A 21,527-nucleotide genomic window follows, 5' to 3' on the forward strand; every position below is an offset into this window, starting at 1 on the left:
ATTTACCATCATTAGTCATCTTACTTTCCAGTTTGGAGCAGGAAGTGACCATATTTGGACGAGCTGGGGGAGGAGCCAGCGGTGGATCTGATTGGAAACCTGACGATACTACGTCCCGCCCACTGATAGCTGTAACCTGACTGCACCACAGGCCTGTCAATCAAACAGACACGCCCCCAAAAACAGGTCTTCTTGAATCTTCTTTTCTAATGATTTCTAATAATCTTACCCGTCCGGGGGTCTGAGGACACCGGGTATATAAGAACCAGTCGGCCGGGCAGCGAGCATCATCAGCGGTTAAAGTTTCCCCACTGAGAGCCGAGGACCAGCGCAGGTAAGTGGCATGGAGGAGCGGGGCCGGGTGTTAGGAGGGGAGGAGGGGAGGAGGCAAGGAGGGAAGGAGGGGAGGAGGGGAGGAGGGGAGCGGAGTCGGGCTTGTTGTTATGGATTAACTGGGTGAAACAGATGGAGAATAATCCGAACTAAGTGGTTAACTGCTGGCAGTGACGTAGAAAAAGAAGCTTTTATTATGACAGGCACGGGGAACTTCCTGTCGGGGAGCCGTGCTGCGTTCAATGCTGTCAGAAATGTCTCTAATTACGAGAGTTCGACATGTTTGTACGTTGTAAATGACCAAAATCGGCATGAATCACCGCACACATTGTTTATCCCAAAGACAATCTGTTTCCATGTTCAACTGTGTCAACAGAATAGTGTTGAGTAATGGAAATGGGAGGGAGCGATCAATCAAACGTTATATCGGAATAAAAAGAAAATACATTTACAAAACACGCAAACTTACATTTTCAACATTGTCAATACTGAGTTGAGGAGATCGTTTTGGCTAATTCAAAGTTTTGAGAGAAAATAATAGGACGTAGTCTCGAAGTAATTAGATTTGTGAGTCAGAACAATTCGAAGATAAAATCACAAAATGTAGTTACAAAAAATGACTATAAATGGATTGTAGCCCACAAACAGGTGTTTTTAAATGAAATTAAAATTAAAGCGAAAAACAGACAGAAAAAAAGGAAATGTAATATTATATTTAAAATAGCCTCTACTTTCAGAATGTAATTATAACATTTTATTGTGCAGATGCAACTTGTTTGAAGTCAAGTCTTGAAGAGAAATTGTGATAATATTGTCCTTCAGTTTACGTATATAATACATATGTTTTTAAGGCAACTTTTTAAATATGATTCCAGCAGCACTTTGATACGTGATAACAGGTTAAAGTTCAGATTTCGGATTTATGGGTAAGACTTGAAGGCATCAGCACAATAAATCAGATTTGATGGCTTTTGTATTTTTCTTCTGATGGCTGCATGTCATCATTGTTTTCCTCTTAAATCCAGTCTAAACATTTCTGACGAATATCAACCTAAAATGTGCCACTTTTTAAACGTTGGCTTTAGTTTTTGCAGCTGCGAGAAAGTAACTTGTTTTTTTTGGTCAGAATTAAACAAAATAACAAAAGTAGATTTTTTTTTTAAAGTACGAAGGCTGCAGAAGCGAAACAAAGCATGATACTGTTTATTTACATATGATGACATATTGCTGCGGTTACATGAATTACAGCTTTGTTTTTAAATGTTACACATCCAAAGATTAAGGTTTGAAAGCCATTTTGTTTAACAGCTAAAACAATTAGTTGATTCTTAATGAAGAAGACAGCCCACAATAAGCAATAATTAAATTAATTGTTCGTTGTAGCTCTAGTGTGGAATTTATCTGTTAGTTCATGTGTCATTAATGCAGCATCTGTACACATCTGGAAAAGAAACCACGCTGCTAGAAATGTTTTTTTAATGAATTATACCAGATATGAAGCAGTAGTTCATATGAATGTATTTCCAGCGTTGAGTCTCCTCCTCCTCCACAATCTGCAGACATGTGTGATGAGGACGAGACCACCGCCCTCGTGTGCGACAACGGCTCCGGCCTGGTGAAGGCTGGCTTCGCCGGGGACGACGCGCCCCGGGCCGTCTTCCCCTCTATCGTGGGCCGCCCCCGTCACCAGGTACCCCGCAGAGAAGCCAAACAAACAAATCAAAGATGATCGCCTGTTTTTAATCTTTCTCTGATTATTTCTGAGCTCTCACACCAACTCTGATCCCAAAATATAATAATAAACTTTATCTGTAGAGCACCTTTCATACAAGAAATGCAGTCAAAGTGCTTCACAGCAAGATAATTCCATGCAGTGGTTCACATAAAAACAAGATATAAAGGAACATTTAAAAATATAGAAAATAAATTAGATGCATAAGCACAGATAAAATCCATAAAAGTAAACACAATAATAACTTAATTCTACTTTACCAAGTGAAATACAAGCCCAGCATTAGTATTCTTCCTCACAGGGACATTTCCCTTTCACACTTATCTTCACATGTTAAGTCACACCGTCAGTGGGAACATTTATAGACCCCACAAATGGACCAAATTCTGTACACAAGGACTAGAGACTCAAATAAGAAATACAACTTTCTTTAATTGTTATTTCTAAAGTTATTATTTGACAAATGTTCTTTGGATATTTTTTTTTTCAATCAGGAATTTAATCCATTTAGTTATAGATCACATTTATATTTACAGAGAGATGAAACAACCAACTACAGTAAAATACATTCATGAATGAAAGGTTATAAGTAAATTAGACAGTATAGAATATGTGGATGAACTAGTGAACTCACCTGCCCCCCCCCACCCCATCAGGGTGTGATGGTCGGCATGGGTCAGAAGGACTCCTACGTGGGTGACGAGGCCCAGAGCAAGAGGGGCATCCTGACCCTGAAGTACCCCATCGAGCACGGCATCATCACCAACTGGGACGACATGGAGAAGATCTGGCACCACACCTTCTACAACGAGCTGCGCGTGGCCCCCGAGGAGCACCCCACCCTGCTGACCGAGGCCCCTCTCAACCCCAAGGCCAACAGGGAGAAGATGACCCAGATCATGTTTGAGACCTTCAACGTCCCGGCCATGTACGTGGCCATCCAGGCCGTGCTGTCGCTGTACGCCTCCGGCCGCACCACCGGTGAGTCTGAGCTCAAAGCTCTCCGCCTTCCAGCAGGAATCATCAGAGGAAAGCTGGAAAATAAAAGAAATACGAGGTTTGATAAGCTGTTGGAGAAGTACAGATCTTTTTAATATTAAATATACCTCTCAGGTATCGTGCTGGACTCCGGTGACGGCGTGACCCACAACGTGCCGATCTACGAAGGCTACGCGCTGCCTCACGCCATCATGCGTCTGGACCTGGCGGGTCGCGACCTCACCGACTACCTCATGAAGATCCTGACGGAGCGCGGCTACTCCTTCGTCACCACCGGTAAACGCACAACACAGCCGCCGATCTTTTATTCTCTGCTCCGTCCAAACAAGTCACGCATCAGTTTGTAGTTTTTCTTCAGACATTTTTTCAACCCGACGTGCAGAAGGTCTGATCTCTGTTCTCCGTTAACCAGCCGAGCGGGAGATCGTGCGCGACATCAAGGAGAAGCTCTGCTACGTCGCTCTGGACTTCGAGAACGAGATGGCCACCGCCGCCTCGTCCTCCTCGCTGGAGAAGAGCTACGAGCTGCCCGACGGTCAGGTCATCACCATCGGCAACGAGCGCTTCCGCTGCCCGGAGACGCTGTTCCAGCCCTCCTTCATCGGTATGTAGCATCAACGCTGTTCATTTCATTCTGTGGAGAAATGAACCGGATGCAACCTGAAATGTTTCAGGAATCAACAGTTAAAAGCGTCTTAATATGCAAGGAATTGTTGTTGTTATAGTTCTGGCAAATAAAATGCATTTTTGGCAGCTTTAACATGCTCAAAAACTTTTCCCAAGAATCAGCCCCAGTGGAAATGGAAGTATTTTATTGGTTTTGGCTCTAAAACGGGATCTCAAGGCTGCTTTCACTTACATCAATGAAATTCAGTGGACGTGTATCACAGCTAGATCTAAAAAACCTCTATCGGCACCACGACCTAAACTCAACAGGAAGTCCGCTATTTTGAGTTTATTGGCCATTTTGGCGATTTGCACATGTTGTACATTAACAAACTCCTCCTACAGGGTTAATCGGACCGACTTGAACTTTGGCATGTGCACTCCTAAGACATTTGGGATGAATAGTTGTGAAATAATTTGTTTTCGTCGAACGGTTGTGCCGGTGGCGTGGCGGCCATTTTGAGCATCTCACCATGAAACTACAAGTTGCTATAATTTTTATATACATTCTCCGATCTTCTTTAAACTGACCCGCTGGTTTAATTGTCGTTTCTTTCGGTTTAACCTGAGCGTCTGCTGTTCACCTGAACAGGTATAGAGTCCGCTGGCATCCATGAGACCGCCTACAACAGCATCATGAAGTGTGACATTGACATTCGAAAGGACCTGTACGCCAACAACGTGCTGTCCGGTGGAACCACCATGTACCCGGGAATTGCTGACCGCATACAGAAGGAGATTACAGCTCTGGCTCCCAGCACCATGAAGATCAAGGTACAGCAGCACCAACATATAACAAGTAGAAACAATAAAATACATTTCACAAACAAAAAAACAACATTATTCACAAGAGAATACAACAACAGCCAAATGAAAAGGCTGGAAATCATGTTCAGAAGAGGAAGGAAGAAGTTCATCAACTTTTCTGGTCCTCCCACTTCTACTAATCCCAGAGTGGTAAGAAAGAAAAGAGTTCCTCTCCAATCCTTAGTGTCATCACATTACTTTACATTACATTACAATACATTACATTACTTTACATTACATTACATTACATTTATCTGACTCTTTTATCCAAAGCGACTTACCATAAGTTCATTTCAACCATGAGGGTTCAAACCAGAACAACAAGAATCAAGAAAATACAATTTCTTCCAGAAAGCCAAACTACAAAGTTCTATCAGTAAGTTCTATTTTAAGATACTAAAGTTCTACTGTTCAAGGTAAAAGGAGGAGGAGGAGGAGGAGGAGGAGGAGGAGGAGGAGTGAACGGGTTGGGATGTAGGGTTGGACCATGTCCTGGATGTAGACTGGACCCGATCTGTTCACAGCACGGTACGCAAGTACCAATGTTTGGAAACGGTGCGGGCGGCTACTGGTAACCAGTGAAGGGAGCAGAGGAGGAGGAGGAGGAGGAGGAAGAGGAGCGGAGTAGTGTGAGTGTATTTCGGGAGGTTAAAGACCAGTCGAGCGGGGCATTCTGGATGAGCTGCAGAGGACGGATGGTACTATGTGTCCATGTTCTCAGATCACTCAAACAGCCACCAGACAAGGACGTAACACACCAGAAACCAACCAACCAATCAGAGGAATCACCGTTCATCACAAATCCATCAGTATTTTATTTTGAAAGATTCTTTTTAGTTTTGATAAAGTTGTTCCTCAAAGAAACTCCCTTAGTTGAAACACAGTGTTTTCTATGTGTCCTTTAGATATTCAGGTTCCTCTCAGGTTGTGTTTACTGTCTCTCAGGTGGAACAACCCTCGGACACCAGCAGGCTGTTGATCATTTATTACTTTATCACATAGTTTGAATAGTTCTGAAATCCACCAGATCCTTTGATTTGAGTGCCTTTAGTTTAATGAAGAGTCCATTTGTTGGTTCTCTGTAAGAGGTTTGATTGACAGTTCGTATCGACAGTTTTTTTGGAGGATGAAGATTGGTGTGAGTGTTTGTTTCGTACGTGCAGTAAAACCTTCTTCTTCTTCTTCTGCAGATCATCGCTCCCCCAGAGCGTAAATCCTCCGTCTGGATCGGCGGCTCCATCCTGGCCTCCCTGTCCACTTTCCAGCAGATGTGGATCAGCAAGCAGGAGTACGACGAGGCCGGTCCCAGCATCGTCCACCGCAAGTGTTTCTAAACCCGTCAGCTTCAGGACGCTGCTGTCCCCGGACTCTGTGACATCATCGCCTAACAAACGCCTAACAAACGTCCCGTTTGCTTGTTCACCAGCAAGGATCATGTGATCACATCTAACCTGTACATAACTTATTTATTCCTTGTATGGATGTGATGTTACGAATGTGACTGTGTGTGAATGTGAGTGTTGGCTTCGAGGTACGACAGAAAAATACACAAAAAGAACAAAAGAGTCATGAAAGCGAATAAAATCCATTTATTTTCACATATGACTGCTGTCTGTTGTAATGTAGCTGATTTTGGGCGTCACGGTGGTGCAGTGGTTAGCACTGTCACCTCACAGCAAAAAAGGTTCTGGGTTCGAATCCGGTCCTGGGCCTTTCTGTGCGGAGTTTGCATGTTCTCCCTGTGCTTGCGTGGGTTCTCTCCGGGTTCTCCGGCTTCCTCCCATCATCCAAAAACATGCACCTCAGGTCAGGTTACCTGGCGCCGCGCTAGTGGCAGCCTGCTGCAGCATCTCCCCCCTGAGAGACCCCCTGCTGTAGTGAAGACATTTCCCCTCGGGGATTAATAAAGTGTATAAAATCAAAAAAAATGTTTTTTAAATTAATCGATGCAGGTTTATTTATCACATCATCCAACTCTGATTCTATTTTATTCCTTTATTTCATTCAACAAACCAAACAAACAAGAAACTGCATCAAATTTGCTTGAATATTAATGAAAATAATCTAAAATTGGTATAAAAAAAAAAGAAGAACGTCATTATTATTTAACCTCCTTTTGCAGCAGTGTACTAGCAATGCTGGTGTCTCCAGTTGAGTTAAAATGATGTGCTTGTGCACCACTGATGCTCAGATATTTTATTTATTTATTTACCATGGTTTTGTAATGTTTACATTGGAAGTTGAAACGAAGTGGAATCAGGAGGAGATCATCCCAGAGCAGTGACTACAGCACGGGGTAAGGGTCAATCGGGGACTCGAGGCAATTTTGGACCAATCTTTCAGTTTTCTTGATCCAGGTTGAAATTCATGAACATATTTGACCTGTTTGAAGATCCAAAGCGTGTTTCATTCAAGAGGGCCAATAAAAACAAATGGAACAGTCTAATTTATCATAATTTCATTTAAAAATGTATCAATTGATTACGTGATCAAAATACAGTTACCAACCAGTGCTGGGAAGGTTACTTCTGAAACAGCTTACAGATGACCAGTTACCCTGTTAAGTAATGTAACTATTTCAATTATGTCATATGTAATGTAACTTACTATGTTTGATTACTTTTTGACTACATTTCTAACAAATTATTTAAACTGGGCAATTAAGCTAAAAAGTGCTAAAAATTTAATGACCAAAGCTGTGTAAGAATAAAGAATTTATTCGGATGTAAACTCTTTGTAATCACCATTATTTTGAATACTAACTATAATTTATTTACACATCTTTTCTTAGGGACAGTAACAGATTATAATTACAGTTATTTTGTAATTTGGTTACATTTAACTCATTACTTCCCAACATGGTTAACAAATTTATAAATCTAAACAGACCCTGCGTTCCAGTATCCATACTACCATATTATTTAGCATGTTCTAGTATCCACACTATCATACTATTTAGCATGTTCTAGTATCCATACTATCATACTATTTAGCATGTTCTAGTATCCACACTATCATACTATTTAGTATGTTCTAGTATCCACACTATCATACTATTTAGCATGTTCTAGCATCCATACTACCATACTATTTAGCGTGCTCTAGTATCCATACTATCATACTATTTAGCGTGTTCTAGTATCCATACTATCATACTATTTAGCATGTTCTAGTATCCACACTATCATACTATTTAGCATGTTCTAGTATCCATACTATCATACTATTTAGCATGTTCTAGTATCCAGACTACCATACTATTTAGCATTTTCTAGTATCCACACTATCATACTATTTAGCATGTTCTAGTATCCATACTATCATACTATTTAGCATGTTCTAGTATATCATACTATTTAGCATGTTCTAGTATCCATACTACCATACTATTTAGCATGTTCTAGTATCCATACTACCATACTATTTAGCATGTTCTAGTATCCACACTATCATACTATTTAGCATGTCCTAGTATCCATACTATCATACTATTTAGCATGTTCTAGTATCCATACTATCATACTATTTAGCATGTTCTAGTATCCACACTACCAGATTATTTCATGTTCTAGTATCTATACTACCATACTTATCAGTATGTCCAAGTATCCATACTACCATACTATTTAGTATGTTCTAGTATCCATACTACCACACTATTTAGCGTGTTCTAGTATCCATACTATCATACTATTTAGCATGTTCTAGTATCCATACTACCATACTATTTAGCATATTCTAGTATCCATACTATCATACTATTTAGCATGTTCTAGTATCCATACTATCATACTATTTAGCATTTTCTAGTATCCACACTATCATACTATTTAGCATGTTCTAGTATCCACACTATCATACTATTTAGCATGTTCTAGTATCCACACTATCATACTATTTAGCATGTATCCATACTACCATACTATTTAGCATGTTCATATCCATATACCATACTATTTAGCATGTTCTAGTATCCACACTATCATACCTAGTATCCATACTATCATACTATTTAGCATGTTCTAGTATCCATACTATCATACTATTTAGCATGTTCTAGTATCCACACTACCAGATTATTTCATGTTCTAGTATCTATACTACCATACTTATCAGTATGTCCAAGTATCTATACTACCATACTTATCAGTATGTCCAAGTATCCATACTACCATACTATTTAGTATGTTCTAGTATCCATACTACCACACTATTTAGCGTGTTCTAGTATCCATACTATCATACTATTTAGCATGTTCTAGTATCCATACTACCATACTATTTAGCATATTCTAGTATCCATACTATCATACTATTTAGCATGTTCTAGTATCCACACTACCAGATTATTTCATGTTCTAGTATCTATACTACCATACTTATCAGTATGTCCAAGTATCCATACTACCATACTATTTAGTATGTTCTAGTATCCATACTACCACACTATTTAGCGTGTTCTAGTATCCATACTATCATACTATTTAGCATGTTCTAGTATCCATACTACCATACTATTTAGCATATTCTAGTATCCATACTATCATACTATTTAGCATGTTCTAGTATCCATACTATCATACTATTTAGCATTTTCTAGTATCCACACTATCATACTATTTAGCATGTTCTAGTATCCACACTATCATACTATTTAGCATGTTCTAGTATCCATACTATCATACTATTTATCATGTTCTAGTATTCATACTACCATACTATTTAGCATGTTCTAGTATCCATACTATTTAGCATTTTCTAGTATCCATACTACCATACTATTTAGCATGTTCTAGTATCCATACTACCATACTATTTAGCATGTTCTAGTATCCACACTATCATACTATTTAGCATGTCCTAGTATCCATACTATCATACTATTTAGCATGTTCTAGTATCCATACTATCATACTATTTAGCATGTTCTAGTATCCACACTACCAGATTATTTCATGTTCTAGTATCTATACTACCATACTTATCAGTATGTCCAAGTATCTATACTACCATACTTATCAGTATGTCCAAGTATCCATACTACCATACTATTTAGTATGTTCTAGTATCCATACTACCACACTATTTAGCGTGTTCTAGTATCCATACTATCATACTATTTAGCATGTTCTAGTATCCATACTACCATACTATTTAGCATATTCTAGTATCCATACTATCATACTATTTAGCATGTTCTAGTATCCATACTATCATACTATTTAGCATGTTCTAGTATCCATACTATCATACTATTTAGCATTTTCTAGTATCCATATTATCATACTATTTAGCATGTTCTAGTATCCACAGTACCAGATTATTTCATGTTCTAGTATCTATACTACCATACTTATCAGTATGTCCTAGTATCCATACTACCATACTATTTAGCATGATCTAGTATCCACACTACCATACTTATCAGTATGTCCTAGTATACATACTATGATACTATTTAATATGTTCCAGTATCCATACTACAACACTATTTAGTGTGTTATAGTATCCATACTACCACACTATTTAGAATGTTCTAGTATCCATACTACCACACTATTTAGAATGTTCTAGTATCCATACTACCATACTATTTAGTATGTTCTATTGTCCATACTACCACACTATTTAGAATGTTCTAGTATCCATACTACCATACTATTTAGAATGTTCTAGTATCCATACTACCATACTATTTAGCGTGCTCTAGTATCCACACTAACAGATTTTCATATGTCCTAGTATCCATACTACCATACTATTTAGAATGTTCTAGTATCCACACTACCATACTATTTAGTATGTTCTAGTATCCATACCACCACACTATTTAGTATGTTCTAGTATCCATACTACCAGACTAAGAAGAAGAAGAAGAAGAAGAAGAAAGAGGAGGAGGAGGAGAAGAAGAAGAATCATTAAAAGGAAGCACACTCGTTCAAAATTGCATCCTTTTCTTTTTACTACAAACATCGCGCTACAGATCGCAACGGATATGACCAAGTGGGTCAAAATTCAAGACGCATTTTTATGATGAAGTAGTTTGTCCCAGTTGTAAACATACTACATGCAACAGTAAATACTTTTTAAGGGCAGCTGCAGTCCGTAATAAAAGTAAAAATAGATAGTTAACCATTTCAGAACACAGGGTGATTTTCACTCAGAAGTACAATGGCCCTAAAGGTCAAATGCAAAAAAAATTCACTAAACGTAACAGTATTTCACGAAACGCAAAAACATTTCACTAAACGTAAAAACATTTCACTAAACGCAAAAACATTTTACTAAACGCAAAAACATTTCAATAAACGTAAAAACATTTTACTAAACGCAAAAACATTTCAATAAACGTAAAAACATTTCATTGAACGCAAAAACATTTTACTAAACGTAAAAACATTTCACTAAAGCAAAAACATTTCACTAAAGCAAAAACATTTCACTAAACACAAAAACATTTCTTTAAAGCAAAAACATTTCACTAAACACAAAAACATTTCACTAAAGCAAAAACATTTCAATAAAGCAAAAACATTTCACTAAACACAAAAACATTTCTTTAAAGCAAAAACATTTCACTAAACACAAAAACATTTCACTAAACACAAAAACATTTCACTAAAGCAAAAACATTTCACTAAACACAAAAACATTTCTTTAAAGCAAAAACATTTCACTAAACACAAAAACATTTCACTAAAGCAAAAACATTTCACTAAACACAAAAACATTTCACTAAACACAAAAACATTTCACTAAAGCAAAAACATTTCACTAAACACAAAAACATTTTACTAAACGTAAAAACATTTCACTAAACACAAAAACATTTCACTAAACACAAAAACATTTCAATAAACACAAAAACATTTCAATAAACACAAAAACATTTCACTAAAGCAAAAACATTTCACTAAACACAAAAACATTTCACTAAACACAAAAACATTTCTTTAAAGCAAAAACATTTCACTAAACACAAAAACATTTCACTAAAGCAAAAACATTTCACTAAACACAAAAACATTTCTTTAAAGCAAAAACATTTCACTAAACACAAAAACATTTCACTAAAGCAAAAACATTTCACTAAACACAAAAACATTTCACTAAACACAAAAACATTTCACTAAAGCAAAAACATTTCACTAAACACAAAAACATTTCAATAAACACAAAAACATTTCAATAAACACAAAAACATTTCAAAGAATCCAAAAACGTTTCACAGAACACAAAAATGTTTCTTTAAATTTGACTGTTTTTGCGTTTTGTGAATTTATTTTGCGTTAAGTAACGTTTTTGTGTTCTGTTAAATGTTTTGTGTTTGCCCCTCAGGGCCACTGTACAGAAGCCATAAAGGAAAATAGTTAATACTGTGAACAATTAGCATTAACTATAGAATTGGTACTTCAGTACAAATTTTTTTATTTTTTTTTATTGAACACTAATACAAAATAAATGTTCTGCACTTTATCAGTCTCAAAGTGCTTAACAGTTCATTGATTTTATCGTGAACACACTCACACGGTGCAGAGCTGCTGTTAGCATGGGGACAGCAGGACGGGAATCAAACCCCCAACCAGAAGATCCGTGGGGACCTCCACTCTACCCGCTGAGCCACAGCTCGACTGGTAATAACCTCCCCATGAAAATAAACTATGTCGTCAATCTGCCCTCAGAGATCCCACTTTATTGGTCCAATTCCAAACACAAGAGTAAAACCAGACTAATAATAAACGCTGAGGCTCTTAAAGCTTTAAAACAAACACAGAGTTCAGGTTCAAGTGTTAAAATAAATCCAGCAGCAAAGTGCTGTGAGCCAAATTCAATAACTCTATGATTTAAGAGCAGATTTACTCGTATCATCTCCCTGCTGCTGTCTGTCTGCTCACAAAACATTCTTTGGAAAATCTGTATTTTCCTGGACATCTAGTGAAATAACAAAACCTCTCCGATGTTTGAAATAATAAGATGAGTGTTTTATGCAGGTTTATTACAAATATTTTGAGGGGTTGCCAGGTCTTGTTTTTGTCAGTATTAAGTGGTTAAATAGACAAAAGGTAACTACAGCAATTCTAAATTAAATTTCCACAAAGGTAAAAGGAGATTTGTGAGAAACAGATAAAAACCAGGAGAGGTCAAAACTGAGACCGCAAGGGCCAATATATTCTGACTTCTGGTCCTTACTTGTAATGGCAAATCCCAAACATCACTGAATCCTACATTTCCCATAATGCAACTCCACAGCATGACATCATCAGGGTTATTTTATCAATCCTGACCTGACAAAACTGTTTTCCCAGATTGGGTGAGTAGTTTACTAATCATCTAGTATTTATGTGTAACGTTGGTGTCGTGGCCCTTTAAGAGACCAGGCCTAAATATACGTTTACTTTAATTAAAGTCTTCTCTTCTCTGCAGGTGGTTGTTTTCACCTGTTGTCTTCACTGCACAGATGGAGGCAGAGCACGCATGCGCACTCTGGTTCCTGCATCTTCACGGAAAATCATAATGATTTCTGGGCGTGTCTGCTGTCTTGAAGATGTGTGCAAATGTAGTTTTAAAAAAGTGTGCCGGAAATACAAGATTGTCCTTTCAAAATAAAGCTTCCAATTAAAAAAAATAACCCCAAACTCAAATTCATATCAGTCAGCAGAGTGCATTAACTACAGAAAGAAAGAAAGTTTACACCTGAACGCAGGTGTAACTGTGGAAATGATTATGATGCACTGAATTTTCCCTGAAATAACCTGTTATGTTGTGATTCAGTGCTATATAGCCTAAATCACCCCAACCGGTCGAGGCAGATGCTCCACCCACCTCTGATCCTGGTTCTGTTAACAGATGCTCCGCCCACCTCTGATCCTGGTTCTGTTAACAGATGCTCCGCCCACCTCTGATCCTGGTTCTGTTAACAGATGTTCTCCACCTCTGATCCTGGTTCTGTTAACAGATGCTCCGCCCACCTCTGATCCTGGTTCTGTTAACAGATGTTCTCCACCTCTGAGCTTGGTTCTGTTAACAGATGCTCCGCCCACCTCTGATCCTGGTTCTGTTAACAGATGCTCCGCCCACCTCTGATCCTGGTTCTGTTAACAGATGTTCTCCACCTCTGATCCTGGTTCTGTTAACAGATGCTCCGCCCACCTCTGATCCTGGTTCTGTTAACAGATGCTCCTCCCACCTCTGATCCTGGTTCTGTTAACAGATGTTCTCCACCTCTGATCCTGGTTCTGTCTGAGGTTTCTTCCTGTTAAAGGGAGTTTTTCTTCCCTCTGTTGGAGGTTTTTCTCCCTTAAAGAGGAGTTTTTACCTCCAAGCTTATGTGGGAATTGTTGAATTGTTGAATTGTTGAGTTATTGAATTGTTGAATTGATGAATTGTTGAATTGTTGAATTGTTGAATTATTGAATTGTTGAATTGTTGAGTTATTGAATTGTTGAATTGTTGAATTGTTGAATTGTTGAGTTATTGAATTGTTGAATTGTTGAATTGATGAATTGTTGAATTGTTGAATTGTTGAGTTATTGAATTGTTGAATTGTTGAATTGATGAATTGTTGAATTGTTGAATTGTTGAGTTATTGAATTGTTGAATTGTTGAATTGATGAATTGTTGAATTGATGAATTGATGAATTGTTGAATTGTTGAATTGTTGAATTGTTGAGTTATTGAATTGTTGGTTTCTCTGTATAATATTGTAAAGTTTTGCTGTAAAGACTTTAATGTGTTACGTGCCATGAAATAACCGTGTTGTGATTAGGTGCTATATAAATACAATAAAATTGAATTGAATTGAATTGAATTGAAATAAGAATTTAATTGAATTAAACTGAATTCCCTTAATCCCAAATTCCATACATCTAAGCGCTAAAGGAAAAGTTTAATTTACCGGTTATTTCAGTCATTCAGCCATATGAATAGGTTTGCTGTTTCTTTTCTGTGCGGTGTCAAACCCAGCAAGCCATCAACAGGACAGGTGGGTGTTTTCCTGTTGTTGTTTTGATCTGATCAGCTGTGTCGAGGAGCTGCAGACCAAACAACTGGTTCATGTGCAGGGCCGAAGCCAACGAAAGTGAAAGGTCCCTCATTACCTCCTCTCTCCCAGAGGAGACGGTTGTTTCGTTCGAGGTGTTTTATTTTGAAATTCTCAGCAGGTATCCGTCTGTAGCATTGATGCTAACTTGTTAGCTCGGCTCCGCTCTCGGTGTTTTGCCGTCAGTCAGCAGAGAGATGTCCGTCGTCTGACAGCCGAACCGGAGGGACAGCCTGGTCGTACATCCCCTCCGGAACCAGGAGTGGGTGAGCAAATTCATATGTGCCATTAACACGCGACCGTCAGCCGGAGGTTGGACAGCTCGCCGTGTTTCCAGATGGAGGTTAACGGAGCAGCAGGCAGGTGAACGCGGCTGGAGCCGCTTTAACACGGTTCCCTCTTATTTTAATCATTTACATTGAAATGCATTTGATTTCAACTTTCAACGGACACAAACGGCTAAATGTTTTTGTATTTAATTTTTGTGCGGTGTCTATTAATGGACTGAAAGGTATAAACACATTGTACTGGGTGTGACTGGAAATTACAGCCTTCAAAACAAGAGACAGTTTGTATGGAAAATACAAGAAAATACAGCAATAAATGGTCTCAGACGATGATAGTAAATAGGCTTTTGTTACGGTTTCATCCTTATCAGATATAGGCCAGCTCAAACAGATGAATAATTGATGTAGTTCTTTTTTTTTTTTTTTTTTAAAGTGATTTAAATTTAAAATAAAATAAAATAAATGCGTGTAGGCGGGAGGACTCCTGACTAAATTAGAAAGTGTGTTCCTGGTCCAGTAGAGTGAGTAGTAACCTAGTTGTGCCACAGTCAGTAGAATATCTATAGTAAGCCTCCCTGATGGTAATCTCTGGTGGAGGGAGGTGGGCGGGGCTTACAGGTAGAGGGGAGGTGGGCGGGGCTTACAGGTAGACCATACGTCACCAGGTGCTGCAGGTGGAATCCTTAAAGGGTCGGTGTGTAGTTTGTAGGAGGGCTATCAAGGTCTAATGTGCAGAAACAGACTAGAATATTCATAATTATGTTTTCATTACTTTATAACCCCTAAAAGTGTGACGTGTCATGTTTTCAGAATAATTCATATCAACAGCAGAGCAGACTGACCTCTGGGTCGTGACCGAAAACTTACAAGTTGTCGAAATGAGTCTATCATTTGTCTCGTCATTGTAACCCGACTACATTAGAGACAGTCACGGTAAATGCTACTCACAGTTTTGTTTTTATTTAGATTTATTTAAAAATATGAGTATTGTATATTTGCTTGTGGTTTCTGCAGTGATAAGGACCAACCACAAGCAACCACGGCAACCATGGTGACCAAGAAAGTGAGGACAGAATATATGAAGAAGTTCAGGGATCCCAAATGGGAGACGTTTTCCAAATGCTACGAGGACTCTGTGAAGTACCGTCTGACCCGGCGGGTCATGGAGCACTCCCACAAGCCCTGGTTCTGGGAGGGCTGGGACAGCGGCTCCGACTCCAGCGGCTGGTCCACGCCGAGGCTGACCAGGAACAAAGTCGCTCCTCTGTCTCTCCCACCGGCGCCGACGTCCTCCGAGGTCAAGCAGAAGTTGTTGGAGTTGAAGAGCGGTCCCGGGCCGAAGCCGCCTTCTGAGACCGGAGATGACGAGGTGGGAGCCGAAGAGGATCCGGCTGTGGAGGTGGCACCAGGTACAGGTGAGCAAACACCTGGAGACGACCCGACTGACTTGGAAACAATGTGATGATTAGTTGGCCGTTAGTTGGTTCACCAACTGGGGAACATCACAATCACAATCACAATTAGAATCACAATCACAATCACAATTACAATTACGATCACAATTAAAATCACAATCACAATTAGAATCACAATTAAAATCACAATCACAATTAGAATCACAATTACAATCACAATTAAAATCACAATTACAATCACAATTACAATCACAATTAAAATCACAATCACAATTAGAATCACAATTAGAATTACAATCACAATTAAAATCACAATTAGAATCACAATTAGAATTAGAATCACAGTCACAATTACAATCACAATTAGAATTACAATCACAATTACAATCACAATTACAATCACAATTACAATCACAGTCACAATTACAATCACAATTACAATTACAATCACAATCACAATTAGAATTACAATCACAATTAGAATCACAATCACAATTACAATCACAATTAGAATTACAATCAGTCACAATTAGAATCAGAATTACAATTAGAATCACAATCGGATTATTGGACAGATATGTTTACACATACAAAGAATTTGACTCCGGTTGTAACTTCACTGTCAGTGTGCAACAAAAACCAAAAAAACTGATAGACATAAACAGCATAGAAATGAATATATACACCTGAAAAATGGTGCTGATGGTGCAAAAAGTGCAGATGGTGCTGATGGTGCTGATGGTGCTGATGGTGCAGATAGTGATGATGGTGCTGATGGTGCAGATAGTGATGATGGTGCTGATGGTGCAAAAAGTGCAGATGGTGCTGATAGTGCTGATGGTGCAGATAGTGATGATGGTGTTGATGGTGCAAAAAGTGCAGATGGTGCTGATGGTGCAGATAGTGATGATGGTGCAGATGGTGCTGATGGTGCCAGATAGTGATGATGGTGCAGATGGTGCTGATGGTGCCAGATGGTGCAGATGGTGCTGATGGTGTAAATGGTGCTGATAGTGCTGATGGTGCTGATAGTGCTGATGGTGCAAATGGTGCTGATAGTGCTGATAGTGCTGATGGTGCTGATGGTGCTGATAGTGCAGATGGTGCTGATAGTGCTGATGGTGTAGATGGTGCTGATAGTGCTGATGGTGCAAATGGTGCAGATGGTGTAAATGGTGCTGATAGTGCTGATGGAGCTGATAGTGCTGATGGTGCAAATGGTGCTGATAGTGCTGATGGTGCTGATAGTGCAGATGGTGCTGATAGTGCTGATGGTGTAGATGGTGCTGATAGTGCTGATGGTGCAAATGGTGCAGATGGTGGTGATAGTGCTGATGGTGCAGATGGTGCAGATGGTGCTGATAGTGCTGATGGTGCAGATGGTTCAAATGGTGCAGATGGTTCAAATGGTGCAGATGGTTCAGATAGTGCTGATGGTGCTGATGGTGCTGATAGTGCTGATGGTGTAGATGGTGCTGATAGTGCTGATGGTGCTGATAGTGCTGATGGTGCCAGATGGTGCTTATGGTGCAGATGGTGCTGATCGTGCAGATGGTGCTGATTGTGCTGATGGTGCTGATGGTGTAGATGGTGCAAATGGTGCAAATGGTGCAAATGGTGCAGATGGTGCTGATGGTGCTGATGGTGCAAATGGTGCTGATAGTGCTGATAGTGCTGATGGTGCTGATGGTGCTGATAGTGCAGATGGTGCTGATAGTGCTGATGGTGTAGATGGTGCTGATAGTGCTGATGGTGCAAATGGTGCTGATAGTGCTGATAGTGCTTATGGTGCTGATAGTGCTGATGGTGTAGATGGTGCTGATAGTGCTGATGGTGCAAATGGTGCAGATGGTGCAGATGGTGTAAATGGTGCTGATAGTGCTGATGGTGCTGATAGTGCTGATGGTGCAAATGGTGCTGATAGTGCTGATAGTGCTGATGGTGCTGATAGTGCAGATGGTGCTGATAGTGCTGATGGTGTAGATGGTGCTGATAGTGCTGATGGTGCAAATGGTGCAGATGGTGCTGATAGTGCTGATGGTGCAGATGGTTCAAATGGTGCAGATGGTGCAGATAGTGCTGATGGTGCTGATGGTGCTGATAGTGCTGATGGTGTAGATGGTGCTGATAGTGCTGATAGTGCTGATGGTGCCAGATGGTGCTTATGGTGCAGATGGTGCTGATCGTGCAGATGGTGCTGATGGTGCTGATGGTGCTGATGGTGTAGATGGTGCAAATGGTGCAGATGGTGCTGATGGTGCAGATGGTGCCGATGGTGCCAGATGGTGCTGAAACATACGCAGCTGTTAGGAGGTTTTACCTCCACATTTCTTTATGTATAAGAATGTATAAATACATAAACAAAATCAGAACTAAAATATCTCTGATGTGCAGCATGATTATTATCACAGGAAGTGATTACACATTTATTACTTTATCAGATAGGGCCTAAAAAAAAAAAAAAAACATTTTTCTTTCTCAACTTCTAATTCCTGCAATTTTCCGCAAAAAACTCACTTAAAACTTGACATTTTTCATTAAATCCGCCACACGTTTTCCACCTGGTCGTCTCTGAGCTGTTGGGTCTCTGCTGACGTCTAGCTGCATCCAGCTCATCGCTGCACGACAAATTAAAGGCCTGGAAAGCTTTTTAGGAAGACTGTCAGTTCACATTCTGGAGATTCAGAAACGCAGCATGCTGCCTCACTTCCACTGGACGGCACGTCGCCGAGCACCTCAGGAACCAATCGGCTGCGTTGAGTTGATAATCGCTGTATCGGCTTGTTTAGTTTGTCTGCTCGTTATTTCCGGAGCGTGTGGTGAAACTGTCGGCGTGCGGTGCTGCTCGAGGTGAACGCTTGTCCCTCTGCTGCTCTTCAGTTTGTGGATCAAACAGTTGAAATCTCAAAGAAATGTGAGGCCTTCCACAAGGTGATTAATTAAAAAGCCTTTAATCAGTCGTGGCTGTTCAATCACATTAACACACACATGCCTTCCGTCTCAGCCTCTCAGGCCTTCATCAAGGCAGCTATAATGTACTATGGGCTGTCGCTGATATCTGTTGGTCAGTTGTCACATGACCAGTATGGACCAATCACCCAATACATGGGAGCTTTGTCTATTTCTGTCACAAATTGTTGTGTGACCTGTCGGAGGTGTTTGTAGGATGGTGAGTGTTGTGTTAAAACGATCCAACTATCAGTAGGAAAGAAACGTACTTCAAAGGTCTCCAACCGGACTCACTGCTGCTCAGTGGAAAACCACATTCATTGTTGAAGCTATGCACCAGTATGGCAGCATTGTTATCCTTCATATGGCACATGAGGTGGAGGACACCCTGGTTCATAGGACGAGCTAACCTGAAGACAGAGAGAGCAACTCACTGTGGTCATTTTATTATCACTAGTTAAGCTTGCATGCAAGTCTTTGTACTGGGAGGAAGCCAAGAGAGCAGACTCCACACAGAACGGCCAACCAACAGGTTCAAACCAATCAGCGACCAGCAGTGACGTCATCATCCATCAGTGATGTCATCAACCATCAGTGACGTCATCATCCATCAGTGATGTCATCAACCATCAGTGATGTCATCGTTGGTTTGTGAACGTTATGAATCCTCCAGTTCAGATTCTGTCCGTCACCATCTTTGTTAGTTCGGAGCGGTTTGGAGCAGGAAGTGACCATATTTGGACGAGCTGGGGGAGGAGCCAGCGGTGGATCTGACCGATCTGATCAGAAACCTGACGATACTACGTCCCGCCCACCGATAGCTGTAACCTGACTGCACCACAGGCCTGTCAATCAAACAGACACGCCCCCAAAAACAGGTCTTCTTGAATCTTCTTTTCTAATGAATGAGGGATTATTTTCAGATGGACCTCCAGAAAACTAAGAAGAAGGAGTGACTTTAGCTAACAACACCGAGATAACTGATGGACACATTTTATTCACTTTGGATTTGATGAGAGAAGTTGAATGGGAGTCTATGGAGCCGGAGGCTTTTTGGAGCCGACCTCTAGTGGCACTCGCTGGTATTGCAGCTGAAGACACTTCTGGATCGGAACCATTTTACAGACCTGAAGATACGAACTCTTTTAGAAACAGTCTGTGGTCTGAACCCAGAAACTCCCTCCTTTGAGCAAATACTGATCCGTCATCACACGTAAATGAACATTTTTAAAAAGTCCACCTTCTGTAACCCAACCAATCAGAAAACATAATGTTAATCATCTTCCTTGTCTCCCATGTGTTTGTCTCCTGAAGTAGAAGTTGTAGAAAACAGAGTAATTGAGGCCAGCGGAGGTTCTGTAACGGGTCCTCTGAACACCGGCGGAGCCCCCGACGATACGGCGACAGACGACGGACCGGCCGACACGGAGTCTTCTGACGCGGAGCCGGTGAATCCGGCACCAAAACGATGTCACCGCCGCCGCACCCGTCGCCCAGAGTTGGGACATCGGGACAGTTCCCATGACGATAAACTAGCTGTCGTATGCAAACCTCCGAGAGCAAAGAGCCAACCGGCAATCAGCACCAAGGAGAAGGAGAACCGGAGACCGTCCAGCCGACAGGACTGGTCCGAGAGACAGATGGAGGTCAGTCACATGATGTGTTTGTCTCAGTTAAGACGCAAAATTATTTTTAAACACACAGTTGTGTCTTAGTCATAAAATTAAATATAAATTCCATGTCTACTAACCGCTTTTCAAAATGACTGAATAATTTCTTACATTTTATTCTCTTTCAGTTGTAAGTACAAATTTGAATTAAAAAACTACCAGATTTAAATATTCTTATATCATCGATGTACTGGTTTGTCCAAACCATCAGCCATCAGTGATGTCATCATCCATTAGCGATGTCATCGTTGGTTTGTGAACGTTATGAATCCTCCAGTTCAGATTCTGTCCGTCACCATCTTGTTAGTTCGGAGTGGTTTAGAGCAGGAAGTGACCATATTTGGACGAGCTGGGGGAGGAGCCAGAGGTGGATCTGACCGATCTGATTAGAAACCTGACGATACTACGTCCCGCCCACCGATAGCTGTAACCTGACTGCACCACAGGCCTGTCAATCAAACAGACACGCCCCCAAAACCAGGTCTTCTTGAATCTTCTTTTCTAATGAATGAGGGATTATTTTCAGATGGACCTCCAGAAAACTAATAAGAAGGAGTGACTTTAGCTAACAACACCGAGATAACTGATGGACACATTTTATTCACTTTGGATTTGATGAGAGAAGTTGAA

The 21,527-nt window shown here is 40.1% G+C and overlaps 2 protein-coding genes across 12 annotated transcripts in view; both read left to right on the forward strand.

The window, feature by feature from the left end:
• The first annotated feature begins 241 nt into the window (after positions 1-241).
• Positions 242-5,920, forward strand: acta1a (actin alpha 1, skeletal muscle a). Its single transcript, XM_069723707.1, has 7 exons — positions 242-334; positions 1,893-2,023; positions 2,722-3,046; positions 3,179-3,340; positions 3,477-3,668; positions 4,323-4,504; positions 5,728-5,920. Exons 2-7 carry the CDS (start codon positions 1,895-1,897, stop codon positions 5,869-5,871), a joined length of 1,134 nt encoding a protein of 377 aa, XP_069579808.1. The 5' UTR covers positions 242-334; positions 1,893-1,894; the 3' UTR covers positions 5,872-5,920.
• An 8,786-nt stretch (positions 5,921-14,706) lies between these two features.
• The window catches only part of ccsapa (centriole, cilia and spindle-associated protein a), a 46,190-nt gene continuing 39,369 nt past the window's right edge, over positions 14,707-21,527 (forward strand). For 6 of the 11 annotated variants that reach the window (XR_011312196.1, XR_011312195.1, XR_011312197.1 and 3 more), the window contains exons 1-4: positions 14,707-14,842; positions 15,674-15,767; positions 15,878-16,278; positions 20,542-20,873. Coding sequence is in view for 7 of the 11 variants with exons in the window: in XM_069723726.1 (XP_069579827.1) it covers positions 15,742-15,767; positions 15,878-16,278; positions 20,542-20,873 (759 nt within the window). In the remaining 4 variants the exon portion in view is untranslated. Of the gene's footprint in view, positions 14,843-15,673; positions 15,797-15,877; positions 16,279-20,541; positions 20,874-21,527 lie in introns of all 11 variants that reach the window. The other 5 variants (XM_069723725.1, XM_069723721.1, XM_069723722.1 and 2 more) reach the window with 5 other exon arrangements.

Source organism: Brachyistius frenatus, unplaced genomic scaffold, assembly GCF_029030835.1.
Source record: "Brachyistius frenatus isolate BFR_SWC_R1_liver_20210118 unplaced genomic scaffold, ASM2903083v1 Contig_342, whole genome shotgun sequence".
Taxonomy (NCBI): Eukaryota; Metazoa; Chordata; class Actinopteri; family Embiotocidae; genus Brachyistius; species Brachyistius frenatus.

What these genes read in the sequence shown, in the direction of transcription:
- acta1a (XM_069723707.1), top strand. Translation starts at nt 1,895, where the DNA reads ATGTGTGATGAGGACGAGACCACCGCCCTCGTGTGCGACAACGGCTCC. An exon ending in CTACTCCTTCGTCACCACCG is followed by an intron (nt 3,341 to 3,476) that starts GTAAACGCACAA and finishes TCCGTTAACCAG; the next exon opens with CCGAGCGGGAGATCGTGCGC. An exon ending in CCAGCACCATGAAGATCAAG is followed by an intron (nt 4,505 to 5,727) that starts GTACAGCAGCAC and finishes CTTCTTCTGCAG; the next exon opens with ATCATCGCTCCCCCAGAGCG.